The sequence below is a fragment of the Pteropus alecto genome, unplaced genomic scaffold, assembly GCF_000325575.1.
Source record: "Pteropus alecto unplaced genomic scaffold, ASM32557v1 scaffold188, whole genome shotgun sequence".
NCBI classification, from domain to species: domain Eukaryota; kingdom Metazoa; phylum Chordata; class Mammalia; order Chiroptera; family Pteropodidae; genus Pteropus; species Pteropus alecto.
Window position 1 is genome coordinate 94,528 of NW_006441954.1, and position 17,201 is coordinate 111,728.

Consider the following 17,201-nt stretch of genomic DNA (forward strand, 5'->3'; position numbering starts at 1 on the left):
CAGCAGGAAGCCTGATCTCTAGCACTGGATTAAGCTTTTAGCAAACAGCAAATAAAGGCAGTGATCTGAAAGAGCTATCAGATCCTGCTGTGGTATTTAGACTATGTGAGTTACTAGTACTGGATAATGTTGAGCACATTAAAACATTTGTAGGTGAAAACATGGCCCTACTCTGGTTTCTTAGTCACAGGTCCTAGTCCCCTTCCCCACTGCAGAACCAATACAAACAGCTGCACTGGCTCTGCTTCAGTCACTGCCATAAATGACTATGTAGTTAAGACATCAGAAAATGCAAGATAGTATAGTTTTAGCAGTATACTAAAATCTGTCGATGACAAGGGTATGTCTAACATTTGAAACTTCAACTGAGAGGACCTTATAAGGTTTATGAAATATGTGGGTTTTGATGGTGTTTGGAATCAATTCTCTTTGTCAGTGGTGATCCAAGCTGACTTCCTGCTACCTTTCTGCTAATATGGGTTTATTTAATACACGATCTCTTTCGATCCACAATAACTTCACAGAAGATTATTATATTAGATTTTACCAATTATCCCCCAAAATTTAAAAGGTTAAAATTTTAACCAAACCATTATTTTTTTTGAGAGTAAAAATGTAACCAACAAAGACACCTAATTTAGATGCATGGTGTGAAAGAACAGAGCAAAATAATCAGGCACTAACTCTAATCTCTGGGTTAATATATTTAGAAAGTCAGCTGGGCCAGAACTTTCATATATTTCATTTCCTTGGGCTTAAATTACTTTCGTTTATCTCCTTCCTTGAATACTCCCTAAATACATCCCTGCCAAAGTAATTTTCAATGACACTCCTCTTAAGCTTTAAAAAAAGTCTCAGCAGCAAATCACAAGGTCTGGTTCTATGCTTCATTTTCAAGCCTCTTTCTACAAGCTAGGTCACTCCTGGCCCAGTTATTTTACTTCCCACTTCTCTTAAAGCACAAGTGAAGTCACTTGAAGTGTTCTCTTGCACTGCCTTACCCACCCAGGTTACATCTGCTGTTCTAAACCCAGTTCGAGGTTTACTTTCCTCACAAAACCTTCCTGGACTAGTCCAGTTTTTACTGATGTCGATCTCCTTTGAATCTCTATACAGTCTGCACTGCACAATACAGCACTGATTTATGAACAAGGCTGTAAGCTTACTGAGGGCAGACCCATTTAATCTTCCATAATCCACTCAGAAAAATCTATATGGCACACAGCAGTGTGCTGATTTCCAGAAGACATGAGTGAAAAATATGACCACTAAAAAAAAGAAGCTCCTGCAAATGTGAACACAGGCATTCAGGCACACAGCAGTGTGCTGATTTCCAGAAGACATGAGTGAAAAATATGACCACTAAAAAAAGAGGCTCCTGAAATGTGAACACAGGCATTCATATGAAAAAAGAAAAAAAAAATGCTCCTCTGCTAGTTTTTATTTCTCCTTTGTCACAAGGTAAGCATCTCAAAGAGCCCTCATCTAGTCTCAATGTTGTTACAGTCCTGATTCTGCCACTGGGGCTGCTTCCACCATTCAAGGCAGCTGTGGAACTCAGTGAACTCAAAACTCTCAGTGATGAGGGGTATTTCCTATAGTTTCCTTATCTGGCTTCATCTTCCCACCTGTAGTGGCATCTGTTGGAGTAATGCTCTGGGCCTCCACCTCCTCACTTGAGGGTGATTTCTCTGATGGGTAAGTCTAAGTCTGGGAAGAGGAATTGTGTAAGCAAAGCCCAGCCCTTTCCTCACGCATTTCCTTCAGGATCTGCCCAGGTGCAGAGAACATGGCTGCTTTGCTCTTTGCCTGAGATTGAGTGGAGAAAGAAAAATTCTGTAACAAATGAAGATAATGCTCTTCAATGTCAAAATTCTTGGGGTTTGATTATGAAAATCTTTCAGTGCCATAATACTCAGAGCAGACAACCCTTGTCTTTAGGGTTCAGAGACAAATACTAAATAACTCCACAATTTCTTCTTAGTGGTTTAAAACAAAGGCTTAGGTGACAATATAACCCATATCCTTAGATGTCAAATATTTCCCAATAATTAGCTTCCCATTTAGTTATTTTAAATAATTCATTAAATAAGTCTTTAGGAAGATATTTTAAATTCCTACAAAATTTTTAAATACTCAGAGAACTAGGAATTTTAGAAAAGGGAGACAACAACTGACATCCAAAATGCTGATGTAACAGGTTACTAAAGCAACTGATGTATGGGAGAGTGACAGAGAAAATTTGTGAGGAAAGAAAGGCCATGTACGATTTTAAAAGGAGAAAGTACATATCATCCATGTTCACCAAACAGTTATATTAAGTATAACTGAAACTTTGAGAGAAAGCTAACCCAAAATCTGTAAATTTATGTATAACATATACAAGACATTCTCAGAATTATAACACAACTGGATGCTAGTTAAATGACACTTTTTACCTCGTATAATAATATTTACATCATTATCAAAGCCTAGTTAGAATTCAACTCATCACTTCTGATGCCACAGCACTTTATCTCCCACTCTATGACATTCCTCACTTTCCACCTGGTATGTGCTCATTTCTGAACATCATTATATCTTTAGGCTGCATGTACCAGCTGATGGGGACATGCCTTGTTTTTTGGGTGTCACATAATTCTACTTAGCAAACTAATCCAAAACTATCTGACCAAAAGCATTGTTAAAAAGTGAAATTGACAGATTTAGGTTCTAAAGAATAATTGTATCAGATAGAGTTAAAAGAGGGCGCTATCATTCTGTCTGTTCTTAATAGTTTAGTGGAGAGTGTAACAGTAGTATAGTAAATGGAAAGGAACTCAAGGAAAAATGAAACACTACTGTAAACCAACTATGACTCAATAAAATTCAGTTAACTGTAATTTTGATCTAAATAGAAATTCTTATTAATAATCAAGATAGAAAATAGTTCCTTATATATGAATTCTTATAAGATGGAAAACAAAAGGCTTGAGTTACTACTTCCAATGGCCCTCATAGGCTGATTTTAAATTACTACACACTACTGATTTTAGATAATTGTCCTGGTGTGCAAAAAACTGAAAAACGTTAAGGCTAACAAAACAATGTTAGAAAGTATGCTCAGTAAAATTAGCACAAAAGTTTATAACAAAATTTTTCTTTAGAGTTCTATTCATATCAAGAGTGTGAGGTAATAATATAGACATTAAATTTAGAATTTTGAGCATTTAACGCAAGATTCCTTCTAAATACAAATCATCATATACTATAATTAGTTGAATCTACAATACAAATCATCCTAAACAGCTGCCAATGCAATTCGATTGTAAACTCCAATAGGGCAGGGATTCTTGTGTTTTGTTTTTCTCATATATCTCCAGCACCTAGCAGAGTGCCTGGCACACAACAGGCACTTCTTAAATATGTGCTAAATAAATGACAGCATTTCTGTATCCGGGCCCAAATCCCTTTTCCAGATATGTTCTTTACTTCCTTTCATAAAACCTACACTCCAGCCAAACAGGAGTATTTAAAGCAGTGGTTCTTTCAGTCTGGTTGCACACTAGAACCACCTGAGGAGTTTCAAAATGCACTATAGAGATACCAGAGTCCCATCCCTAGAGATGTTTATTTTTTTGGTCTGGTGAAGCCTGGCCACGTGCTTCTAAAGTGTAGCCAAGTTTAAGAACACTCACCTAAATTTTCTTCTAAAATATCGTTCTCTACAGCTTCACATGTTAAAATCCTACCCATTATGACTGAATTCAGCTGAAAACCCAACTATTCCAGGAAAAGTTTTGTGGAACAATGTTAAACTAATCTTTGGATTATTTGAGTTTTGCACAGGGCTCAAAGACAAGTTAGGAAGGGACTAACACAGTCCAAGCAAGATATAACTGGTATCTAAAATTATGCCGCAAAAAAGAGAAACAGAAGAGAATTTTCTAAGATAGAGCCAATGGGTCCGATAAGGATTTGATACTAAAGACAAAGGAGAAAAAAAAAAAAACAAAACTGATGGCATCAAATGATACAAATACTCTAGAATGACTTAGAAGAGGACATTGGGAAGACTATTAGTGGCCACTGAGGGAGCCATTTCTGTGAATTGAAAAGAGATGGAATGTACAGACAGCTATTCCTAACCATATTTTTGTGCCATAGTTCACTTTCTCGGGCTAATGAAGTCTAGGCCTTTTTTCAAAGTAATGCTTTTGAAGACATAAAAACATAGAATTGTATTGCAAAGATGCCAATTATATTAATATACTCATAAAAATATGTAAACTTGTGATATAGTGAAATAGATGCTATTTGATTAACATTAAAATAAGATAGTAGATCTAATCACTACAATACTTTCAAAGTAATTAAAAGTATTTCAGAATATTTCAACTATATAACATGATAAACATTTATGTTTTCTATGGGTGACAAAGCCATATATTAACATTTCATTTGTTGCTTACATTCATAATTAAGAGAAATGTGAAATTTCATTTAGAAGATATGAATATAATGCTGTAAAATTTTTCCCACCCAACATCCTAGAATGCCCAAATTCTGTCCACAGAGCCTTTGTGGAACCACAGAACCCAGGTTAAAAACTTCTGGTTAAGAAAAACAAAAAATGAAAAACGAAAACTCTTGGTGTGTGCTACAGATGATAGCATATATATTTTTAAAATAAGTTTGTGGTAGGAAGGAAATGACATATAGAAAGACAGTTTTGGAGGTAGTAGAGAAGGATATATTTTTTTCTTCTCTTCTTTGAAGAACTTTAAACCAGGAGAATGGATTCAGCAGGGCAGAAGAGGAAAAGGGTATGCATATCTGTTTATGAACGAATGAACAAATGAGAATAACTAAAAGGACAATTTAGAGAAAAAAAAAAAAAGCAGTGAAGTGGGAAAAACAACAGACTTGGTTCAATTATGAAAATGCTGGAGCTACTTTGTCTATAATTCTGTGAAAACTAACCAGTCTACCACTTCAACATTATAGTTCTTGGCAGCCTTTACAAGACACGGTAGGCCAGGACTGATGGGTAGTGGAGTGAAAAACATAGAACAAGACCTCTGGAAGGGAACTGCCAATCCTCAAAGAGCAGGAGGTTCATTTTTGTTACTCTTCTGCCTCCTTTTCTGACACATCTTCTTCCCCAGTTCCCAAGGTACCTAGAGGCTTAATGCTGCTGTTTGGCAGTCGGAATACCCCCACCTAGTTGCTTTTTCCAATCTCTCTCTCACCAAAGATCAAAACTCCAAAAGAAAGGTCAGTGAGGGTTTTGGGATGCTTATATGGTTAAAGTAATTATTTAACATGTAAGTACGAAGGAATCTTAAGGAAGGTGCAATGAAGATTATAAAGATAGCGTGTTAAACCAAATAACTGAAGAAAGATTGTTAAATATAAGAATCTTATCATACTTCTTGTCTCTGGCTCTCCTTCCTTACCCCTGCACCTTTCCTCCTCCTCACTCGTGTGTGCTAATGTGTGCATGTGCATGGACAGAAGCAGGTTCAGGGAGGATAGAATCCACTTAACCCACTGCTCACTCTTAGAAGAGATTCTTTACCCACTGGATTTGGTAAACAAAAAGCTACTTTATTGGGAATATTGGGAATCAAAGATTTGGCAATCACTGTAATTAATCGGTCTTCAGGACCAATATTTCTAAAATAAGTAAATGATTTAGTTTCTCTTATAATTTTGATTATCTGTTAAAGAGATAATATAAAAAGTTGGGTAAGAGGCTATCGCTCATTGAGAAGAAAACCATTTTGGGATCTGGATCAAACATAAATCCATGTTAATCTATCCTGCCTATTTTAGGTGTTTATCATCAAATAAGTACCTGTTAAAATGTAAAGAAAACTTAAGCACTCATCTGCTGTCAAAGTAGGAAATAAACATTTAAGATCTACAGGTTAGCTGAAGGAATGCTCAGTCCCAAGCAAGACTCAGCACTCGATAGCACACTTGCCAAACTGGCATTCTGGCTTCTGGCTATCACTCAGGAGTTCCAAAGTGCTTTCTCCATCTTCCTTGTCTTCACTCAGGCGCTATCACAGCATGGATAGTCTTGAATCTAAGGTGTAGCTGCCAACCTGGCACATGCTTCCCAGCTTCTGAGGCCAGCAGAAAAATTTCCTACCTTAACCAAACACACAAAATTAATTTTGTGATTTTTTTTTTACATGCCGATTCCTGATTTTTTTCTTTCAAAATCGTTACTTTAAACATATACTACCTATACTGCAAATCTAGTGTTTCTCTTAGTAAAGAAAACCGTTTTAAACTGTGGATCAGAATTTGACTTCAAATTCTGTCTCTTACTCCCTGCTGACGTTCTTAATCAAAAGGAAGGTTTTAAACACATTAGGACCAATAAGAGGCTCTCTAATATAATCGAAAGACCTGAAAGAACATTGAAAGTGGGAAACTTAAAGGAAAATAAAAGGGCAATGATTTGAAGCACTTTTTTTCTTAAAGTGACTGGTTAATTTTCTTATAAATTACTAGAATTGCCACCATTCTTCTTTTTCAATAATGTGGAATAATTCCTATAATTTTGCTATTCTTCTTAGCCAGTTTATTCATCCCATCCATAAACAGGTCAGGAGAGAAGAGGTAATTTTTTTCCCCCAAATTTTATAATCTTGGGGGGAAAAGTATTCAGAAGATGTTTATTGAAATAGGATTAAACTGGTAAGGGGCATAATGAGGGCCATGGAGAAACCATGGTACTTCCAACCCCTAGGAAGCCCTAGGAAACACATAGAAAAAAGCACACCAGGGCTAAGAGGGGCAGAGATGTATAAGTAGAGATCCCCACTTATGGAACTCAAATATTTTAAAAACAGTTTATTTAGAAAGGTACATCATCCTATCTTTACACAAAGATGACAAAAATTCCTGGCAAACCAAAGCATTAGACTTACTTTTCTTATCTGCAGACCTTAAATGATGATGACAGTATTAAACTTCAGGGTACATAGATCTTTAAACAGTAAAAATGATTCTTATCTCAGGTACTCAAATAATTCACTATGGGTTGCATGACTTCAAAGTTAAGATACAAACAGACATTTGTGCTAGACCAACTTTTTCAAGGCTTAGGGAAAATTCAAACCTAGAGAATGGAAACATACTCTAACCATGATACAAAAAATAAGAGGTTAACAGCACATAGCCAAAAACAAATTTAAAAATCCTAAAAAACACAATATCTATAAATTAAAACTCTCTTCCAAGTAACTCTGTAGTTAAAGAAAAATAAAAAAATAAAATCATGGACATTTAGAAATAAATGACAATAAAGTTATAACCTATGGAATGTGGCCACACTGTAAAGAAAAATTAATGGTGTAAATGTATTTAATCAAAAACAAAAAAATAAAAGAATTTAACATTAAATTGGAAAGGTTAAAATGAACAACAACAACAAAAAAACAAAATAAAGGTGGGTAAAAATAAAATTAAAAGCATAAATAAATTAGGAAGCAAAAAAAGAACTGGTTTTAATAAAACAGAGAGCTGGTTCTGAATGATTGAATGAATGAATGAACGAACGAACGAATGAACAAACAACCTCATAAAAGTGTACAGGAGGTTAGGGAACTCTGCATGCATGACATTAAAAATGTAATGTTCAATAAAATAGAAAGGATTCTTTGCATAAATCTTTATGCCAATAAATTAAGAGTTTGTTATCAAAGCTGACTTAAGGTTGCAAATGTGAGTAATCATGGAATAAAAACTTTGTTAAAGGTTTATATCCTCTAGTCTATTCCTGACAAAAGATGCCATACCTATAGGTTCTATGGGTGTGTTCTAGCAAAACCTCAAAGCATCTAGCAACTCCGATGTTACTTATTCCAGGGCACTAAAGAAATGAAAGCATCCGAACTGGTTTATGAGGCTAGCATAACTCTGTTGACAAAACTCAACAAAAATGGCAGCAAAAATAACCAAATATATGTATAAGCTTATACTATATACAAAAGTTCTAAATAGGAGAAAGGTAAATTATGTAGTATGTTTAAATCATAATAACACATATTAACCCGGTAGATTTTATTCTATGATAATAGATGTTTTTCTAATATTGAACAACCTTGTTAATTCATTATATGTATTGATTAAAGGCTCCTGCATTGGATTGGGTGTGGAAGATGAAAGAGGGACATGAGGAATCAAGAATGTCTAGACTTTTAGTCTGAGCACCTGAGAAGGTAGTAATACTTGAAATGGGAAAGATTTGGAAAGGAACAGATCTAGAAGGATATAAATTCTGTTATAGATAATTTTCACTTCAGATGCCAAATAGCTAGTCAAGTGGAACTGTCCTCAAGACAGCTGTGTAAAAGAGAGAAGTCAGGATTGAAGATAAAAATTTGGTAGTCATCAACATGTAGACGATATTTTATTATCCTAAAGATAGAAAGACATTACATATACTTGTATAATACCATATGTTCATGTACTATACATTGGTACACTTAATCGTTTAAAAGAAACCTGCTAAATTAGGACTTTGGTACAAAAACTACTTAATAAAAACCTCATGATATCACAAGGTGGTATCTTGCTAGACTTTGAGAAGTTCAGTTTCAGTTGCATTGTCATTGTGGAAATTTGTAAATTATTCAGATCTTTTTTTTGCAGGGGGCGGGTAGCAGTAGTTTTCAAATAGTATTTTGAAAGATGTCTAAAAAGTTGAGCAAGGAGGGCAGTTGGACCCTGATTCTAAGACTTCATTTGAACATTTGAATAAAGGGTTTTATTTCAGGGGCAAAATTGTTTCATTTACTTTTAGTAATATTTTATAAATATGATGTTAACAGTGGACAACAGTGAAAGAGTAAGGTTCAAAATTTATACCACTGACATAAGGACGGAATCGTTAAGTAGGTTGAACGCAGTACAATTATAGCCTTACTGCATTTAAACTGGTTGCATGTTAACTTAAATACGAGTCAAATGCTGAAAAAATATTTTTAAAGATGTGTCTAAAAGATAGTTAGGGATTTAATAATATACATGTCTATTTTCAAGTTTCTCACAATTCACATTCAAAAATATTTTCCGGAATATCTGTACAAAAGCAGGGGACACCTTTGTTAGAAAACAATAGCCATCAGAATTTAAAAAGTGAAATACCAGAGAAGAAGTCCCATTCAAATAAGAAATAAGCCCAAATTGCTACTATTAACACTGTTCTCTGATGTCAACCAATGCAGTCAGAAAAAAAAATGGAAATATTGAAAAAAAATGATATTTTTGGGTCACCATTACATATCCTGAAAATCAAGAGACTCAACTGAAAAACTGTTGGACTAATTCCTTCAATTTAATTAACAGTATATAAAAGAGTTCAGTAAGGTAGCTAGATGGGGATTTACAAATGAATAACTTTCCTTTATACCAGCCACCACCAGGTATAAAATATAGGTATACCAAGCATAAAATATAATGTGGGGAAATCTCATTCATAATAAACAAAGATAGCTAACATCTCAAGGACTTAAGTGCTTCAATATACATCATCAGTTAATATCCACAACCACGACATTATGTGATATTATCATGTTAATAGGTACTATTATCACAATGTTACAAAGAAACTAAGGCTTAAGGAAATTAATAAGAAATTTGCCCAAGATTACATAGTGTCAGAACAAAATTCAACTCAGCCTCTCTGACCCCACAGAATGGGTTTCTTAACACTGTTCCCACTCTTGTCTATCAAAACAAAGATAGGCTGTGGGGTGTTGGTGAGAGTGGTGGTGATGAGGGCAGAGAATGGACACTCATGCATTGCTGATAAGACTATAAGCTGGTGCAATTTTTTAAGAGGGCAATCTGCATGATCGCATGTAAGAATCTGTTAAAAAAGATATTCATCAATGTGTATAAAGAGCTATATATACTGACATTTATCACACTGTATTTTATAACAATAAAAAAACTGGTCACCCTCTAAATACTCAACAATATTAACTTGATTAAATTACAGTACTTGAATATGTTGAAAGCCATTCAGCCAAAAAAAAAAAAAATCTTTTAAAAGGATTTTTAATGACACAGGGAAATAAGATATATTGACTGAACAGCAAGTAAGAGAACTACATATGCATATAAAGTTTTTAAACGATATGTTTATATTGACTAAGATTTTTAAAAATAAAAATAATGTTGCAAAAACTAACTCTAGGTGAGAACTGTAGGTGATATTCACTATTGTTTTATACTTTTTCTGTGTTTTAAAAATGTGATAAGATGACTACGTTAAAAACTAAACTCGATTTAATTTGAAAAGAAAATGTAGACAAAATAGGAATGCAGCTTAGAAAACATTTCCCCTATTAAAACATTTTTTCTTATGTATAATATCGCTAATTTTAACACAATTTACACCCACGATTTTTATGTTACTTAAGGCACTTTTTGGTCTTAGTGAAAACAGAAATACTACCTAATAAAATAGTTAATTTATTGCACATTTAAAACTTTTTAGAGCTGTACTAATCATTTAAAATTACAGCAAAATTCCAAAAAGTATCTAATACAAATCATCAACTCAGTGGGGCTTAAAGATAAACAAAAAAACATCTAAATAGACAATGAAAAGGTAGCCTCAGGTATTTTGGAAATCTGCTCCCTTTGAGTGTACAAAATAATAAAGTAAAAGCCAAGATTTGAAACAGAGTAAGTCACAGAATAAGGATAAGATTAAGCCCACATAATTTTGAACAGGAAACGAATACACATGACTAAGAATAGAGAACAAAAACTAATTTTAGCCTCACCCTAAAAGATATGAATATATTTGAAAGCCTTTTTGAAAATCTAAAATGTAAACTGACATTAAAAGCAATAACAGTAAACTCGATTTTAATTTTATATCTGGTAATCCCAATTAGTCAGCATACAATTAAGAGCCACTGAATAAGTAAATAGAGAAACAAGTCCATCCATATTGTTAAATCATTTTATAATAGTATTAAATGCTTTCTATGTACCAGGCACTTTTATATTCATTATCTTGAATCAGTAAAAACAACTCTGTGAAGTACTATCGTGTTCGACGAATGAGAAATCAAAGAAACTCAGTCTTGCCTAGGGTCACAGCCAGTGAAGGGCAGAACTGGGATTCAAATCCAGGTCTAGCTGATTTCAGAGGCTGCACCTGCTCTCTCCTTACAGTTCTGCAACCTAGACTATCTGAGCATCCTAAAAGCCTTTAATCATTGCCTTATTTTAGACATAATATTAGCTTTTGTTATCCAGTTTCACAATCTACCTCAGATATCTGCTGCAAATTAGAGAGAGTGACAATGTCAGTAAGGACCAGTTAACATCAAGGAAAAAAATGTCTGAAATATTTTTCATGTCATGAGAAAATCTTTAGTGTATGTTAAATGGGGTGGGAAGGTGGGATACAAAGCTCTACAAACTGTGTAATTCCAATTATACAAGAAAAAGGTGTATCCTTTAAGAACCAAAATCCCAAGAAAGATAATTCCATTATATTATTAGGCCTCACAATGAATTTATTAACATGTTTCCAGAGAGCATAATATTTGGTTAAAACAAGGACTTATCCTAAGTTGGAACTCTCGCTTTGCCGTTATTGAGACCCATCAAGTTATTTAACCACATTGTAATTTCGTTTCATCAGACAAAAAAGAGAAATGAAATATTCTTTATAGGACTATAGTATTAAATGCATTAATACATGTAGAACACTTAGAACAATGCTTGGTATAGTAAGTTATCAATCTTAAACTACAATGGAGTAAATCAAATGAGATCTAAGCTGAGGCCTGAATAATAACGCTGAGCTAGGCAAAAGGTGTGTGTGTGGTGGGGGGCGGGTTAGGAAAAATGTCCAAGGCAAGCAGGGAGATTTTGGGGTTTTCTACTTATTCCCTTAGAGATTTGATAATTATCATAAAGGCAGAATGCTTTGAATGTTCAAAAAGTGCTTATGACCTTTGCTTTAGAGTGAGTCACTAAGCATAAGAATTACTGTCAGTGGTGTGACTTAAAACCATATATACTATGCTTTATGGGTGATTACTCTTTATTTTCATTTTATGAGAGAAAAACATTTGTTGAAGAGAAAAAATAAAGAGCAAAACCATGCTGAATGAATAAGCTTATTGGACATATATTTTGGGATAAAAAAGATTTTTTAAAAAATCATGTTCTCAATTTTTTGTCATTTCCCTGAACTGTTAATAGTGAAACAACAGCAATGATTATAATGTTTTTGGTGAATCTTAACATTATAGTTTTGAAAACACATATGCTGTAGGTCCATGGGGGCATATTAACACTTAAAACACAAGATTTTAAAGAACATTTGGTATATTTGAGATCCAACCTTAGAATTTTGATATTTTAGGTTTAAATTTGGAATCCTGATTTAATAAATTTTTATTTCCTGACCTTCCTAATATTTCGCTTTCTAAGAACTATACATCTAATACTGCCTTTGCCACCCTAATCACCCACTGTTCCCATCATCCACTAATGCTCTGGACACACTAGACCATCTACATTCTGCTTTCCTGTCAGGGTCCTGTGATTTACGGCATTCATTTAGAAATTACTCCATCAATTCTACCTTGTCTACTGGCTACTTATGTCTACCTATATCTACTGGCATACCTTGTTTTATTGTGTTTTGCTGCTTTACTGAGCTTCAGAGGTGGGGTTTTTTAGCCTCCTTTTTTTTTTTTTTTTTTTTTTTTTTTTTTTTTTTAAACAAACAGAAAGCAAGACCCTCCATCAGCAAAAAGATTACCATTTGCTTTATTGTGCTGGTCTGGAACCAAACCTGCAATATCTCCGAGGTATGCCTGCACTTGAATCCTACCTTCAAGGTATGGCATATCGTTCTTCCCCAGTACCTGAATTTACTTTTTTATTCATGTTATTTAGCAAATTTGATCCAGCATTATGATCTAACTGTTCATTATCCTCCTTTTAGAGGTCAGAGACCTTACATAGCACTTAGATTGATACTAATTATTTGCTGAGGGAATAGTATTTACCAGTCTCAAATGAGCAATCACTGCAGATTAGTTTACAATCCTAAATTCTAATACTGCAAGAACAAAAATCCTCCTACTTCATAACTTAGGGTTGTTTCTTAAAACTGCAATCAAATCTGAATGAAAGAATTCTTCTAAATTTACGTACAAGAACAAATGAAAAATTCTAAAAGGTATAAAATGATATGAAAGCATATAAAAGGGTATAAAATTGTATAAAAAGCTATAAAATGATAGCAACACTTTTACATCTATTACAGTAATTTAATGTAGAAACCACTGTGGTCTGCTAGAATGGTGAGACAAGGTAACCCAGTTGTAGAATGAGAAAAATATTTTAAAAATACGATTTTCATTAATCACTTAGGGTAGTTAAGCAGACATAATCCATGAAAACATAGCTCCAGAGAAGCCATTAATATAAAATAGGATCTTTTCATTAGTTTGGTAATTACAACAAATATGTAGAAAAGGGAAGTGATGAATGAAAACTTCCATCAACATACACACATTCCAAGTTTCTGTTTCCTATCTTTTAATATTTTCCATTATAATGAGTTGCATAAGATTTTCATTATAAATGCAAGTTTAAAAATACTGGCTTCTTTCTTGTTGTGTTAAGAGTTCGATTTACTTTGCTTATGATATTTAAGTACTTTTGTGATGACCAGAATTGTAATTTACTTTGAAAAGTAAAACTCATTCTCAAATTAAGTAGAAATACTCCAAAACATTTTGAATTATAGAGATACAGTCAGTTACTAGACAATACGGATATATTTAAGGTACTTCAAGTAGACAGATTCAGGTAACTTAAAATAAGAATGCCAAATTAGAAGAAAACAGGTGACGAGAGAGGCAAGTCTGAAATAAGCACCTTCCTGGGCTTATCGAAATAAGACAATTTCACAAATATTTGGTGACGCTATCCTATTATCCAAGCATTAGATAATACCAGTATTTAAAAAACTGCTAACATTAATTGTATATGTAAGTAATCAGATAAATGGAATCATACCCATTAAACGCTAAATACATTAAGAGTTTAAAAATATACTATATTCCTGACTTCTTGTAGTTCTTGGAAAGTCCAAAAGAATATTGAGGTATATCCACTGTTTTCCGTTTATAAAATACATTAGAAATATATGATGAAATAAGTGAAGAAACGAAGATCTTTCCCAAATTTATAAATATTCAGTACTTAGACCAAAGGATTTTTGCATCTATTCTAAGATGGTTAAAAAGAAAGAAAAAATGGAAGGAAGGAAGGAAGGAAGGAAAGGAAAGAGAAAGAAAGAAAGGAAAGAGAAAGAAAGAAAGGAAAGAAAGAAAGAGAAAGAGAAAGAAAGAGAAAGAAAGAAAGAAAGAAAGAAAGAAAAGAAGAAAAGAAAAGAAAAGAAAAGAAAAGAAAAGAAAAGAAAAAAGAAGAAAAGAAAAGAAAAGAAAGAAAAGTAGATCTGAATCAACAAGCGCCTCAGGGGGCCTGGGGATACTCCAATACAGTCTTGCAACTAATAGGCAAACTTTCCCTAAATCTAGATTAGCATTTCATCTCTTTATCACAAAACACAGAGCACAAACCAGAGCTGTGAACGGTTACCCCAAAGGCAAGCAACCCAGTTAGAGTATTCTGTATTTTGGAAGCTAAGGCTGTTTTTCAAGGACTTTAAAAGGGGTGATGGCTGAGACAGTTTAGGGAAGAAAATCAGGATGTATTTATTTCTCCACGTTATATTTGTAACACATCCTCGCAGGGAGTTAAAAATGTGAACCAACCCAGCTAAAATGAACGCAGGGTGAAAATGGGAATTCGACTGGAGACTGAAGGGTGAGGGGCGCAGAAGGGACGAGGGGCTTTTCTTTAGGGCTGGCCTGACGGTGGTGGCAGTTTGGTTGGAGGGATGGATACGAAAAGCTGATGGACACGAAAAGCTAATGGCTGGGGCTGAATCCGAGATGTCGGATGATGCCTCACCCCACCAGCGCGCGAGGGTCCGAGCCGCAGGAGCAGGGCTGTGGGACCGTTTCCATCTGGGGCGCCCGAGCTCGCCTCCCCGTTCGGCGGCCGTGCCCTGAGGCGGGCGGGAGTCGACCGGTGCCCTACGCCACGGGCCAGGGACGCCGGCCTCACCGCGCCCGAGACCCCGGCTGGGCGGCTCCGTCCGCGGACAGGGTGCGCTCGGCTTCCCCCTCCGCTCCACCCGAGCCGCGGGAGCCGAGAGACGCGACCTCCAGGAGCCCGACCCGCCCGGGCCCGGAGGTCGCCCGCAGCCGCCGCCCCGGCTACTCCGGCCCGCGGCGCTGCCCTGGCTCGGCTCCCTCAGGGCCACGCTCGCCGCTGCTGGCTCCTTCCCCCACCTTCCCGAGGGACAAACCTGGGGACCGCTACCCGGCATGGCCGACCCCGCAGGGAAGCGGCCACCTCGGCTCTCTAACGCGGCCCCGGCGCCTCCTCCCCGGACTTGCACAACTCACACCCTGCACGCGCACGCACGCGGCTCAACCTACTTGCAGTCTCTTCTGAGCAGCCATCGCAACATGCCCTGGAAGCCAGGGCCGCCGCCCACGCCGCTGCTCAGCTAGAGAGAGCGAACTCCGCCAACGCCGGCGCGCGGTTTCCTCCTCCCCTTCCCTCCTGTCCTCTCCCTTGCCTCCTCTGGAGCGGAGGTTGGCAAACCAGCACCTGCTGCTGGAGATCACCGAGAACTGAAAACAAGAAACCCCGAGCCAAGAGGAAAACCCGAGAGGCGTAGAGAAGGGTGAAGGGAGCTGCTGGAACCTGTCGGGCTCGACCCAGAAGCTGCACGCGATTCCCTTCTCCCGCCCGGCCCGGGGTTCCCGACCTCCCTTCCCTGCTCCCCTAGCCCTGTCCAGGAGGGCGCCTCTCCGCTCCGTAACACCCTCTCCACCCACCAGTAAAACCGCCCCGTCCCTGGGCAGTCAGGGAAATCGAGAGGCGGCCTTCTTAGGGCAAGTTTGCCCTGGCTGTTTGCTTGTTATCAATACACTGTAATGAGGGAAAACCACAGCTGACATGAGCAAAACCAATAAGGGAACTTAAGCAAATGAAGCTGCTGGGATTTCACCCAGGGGAAGGACTTCTTTCAGCAAGGAAACTGGCCTTGTTGGAAATGGCAATGTGTCAGCATCGTGGTGAAACCCAGGATAAATCCGGATCTCTTCTGGAGGGTTGGGAGAAGACAGCCCTCTACACCGAGGTAGGCTTCTGAGTTGCCAGTGTGAAAAGCACTGGGAGCGGAGAGCCTTTCTACTTTGTGAATTGTACAACACCCAGCACAATCTAGGTCAATATTTCAGAAAGGTTCAAATAATCCTATTTCACCGGCCTGTGGAACTGTCATCACGTTTAGCCTTGGGCAGGATGCATCTGCTTTTGGAGTGACAGGGAAGGGAACTTGTGCCACAGACTAGGTAGCCTGCGATAATAAATACATTATCTATCTCATTTAAGGTTCACTGCAGTCAAGTGAGCTAGGTGTTATAATTGCCGTTATCAGTCAGAAAACTGAGGTTAGAAAAGTTTCCCGAGATCACACAGCTTGAATATGAAGGATCCAGATCTGTTTGCATCCAAAGCACATATTTGTTTCACTGGACCTGCGTTCATGCCTTTGATGACACTTTTTCACTTACAATAAAATAATTTCTTGCCTCTCTGAATTGTTCTCAATAGGTCATATATGGCTTAAGCCTGGATCTGTTGAATCCCTCTGGTCTACTAAATGGTAGTGACATCCATGATGCTTACTATGGCTCAAACTATACTTTCCAGTTTAATGTTCTCTTTCTAAAAAAAAAAAAAAAAAAAAAAAAAATCTATCTTTATGGCTTAGTTGAGCAGCACAAGTGGCCCCATCTCTTTGGCCAGAATCTGTTATTCTTTAGCTGATGATGGGATCCCAACTGAGAGCATTATACTGACTGGTGCCTATTGGCATTCTAACTCTGCCTGGGAGATGAAAGAGGAGCATCTTGCTGAGTCTGCTTCCCACTTTAGTAGGCCAGTCTTGGGGTATATTAAATAAAATAGTTGGCTGATGGGCTTCTTTTTGGGCATATGAAATCCCTCTGGTCCACATTTTAATTCTACCTTCAAGACCCTTAGGATGCCTGGGGACTTGCTCTCTG

The 17,201-nt window shown here is 36.8% G+C and overlaps 1 protein-coding gene across 5 annotated transcripts in view; it reads right to left on the minus strand.

The window, feature by feature from the left end:
* The window catches only part of LOC102886519 (probable ribonuclease ZC3H12C), a 64,098-nt gene extending 48,316 nt beyond the window's left edge, over positions 1–15,782 (minus strand). For 2 of the 5 annotated variants that reach the window (XR_003048525.1, XR_003048526.1), the window contains exon 1: positions 15,561–15,782. Coding sequence is in view for 3 of the 5 variants with exons in the window: in XM_025051867.1 (XP_024907635.1) it covers positions 15,561–15,592 (32 nt within the window). In the remaining 2 variants the exon portion in view is untranslated. The remainder of the gene's footprint in view (positions 1–15,560) is intronic. The other 3 variants (XM_025051867.1, XM_025051866.1, XM_025051868.1) reach the window with 3 other exon arrangements.
* Positions 15,783–17,201: the final 1,419 nt, after the last annotated feature.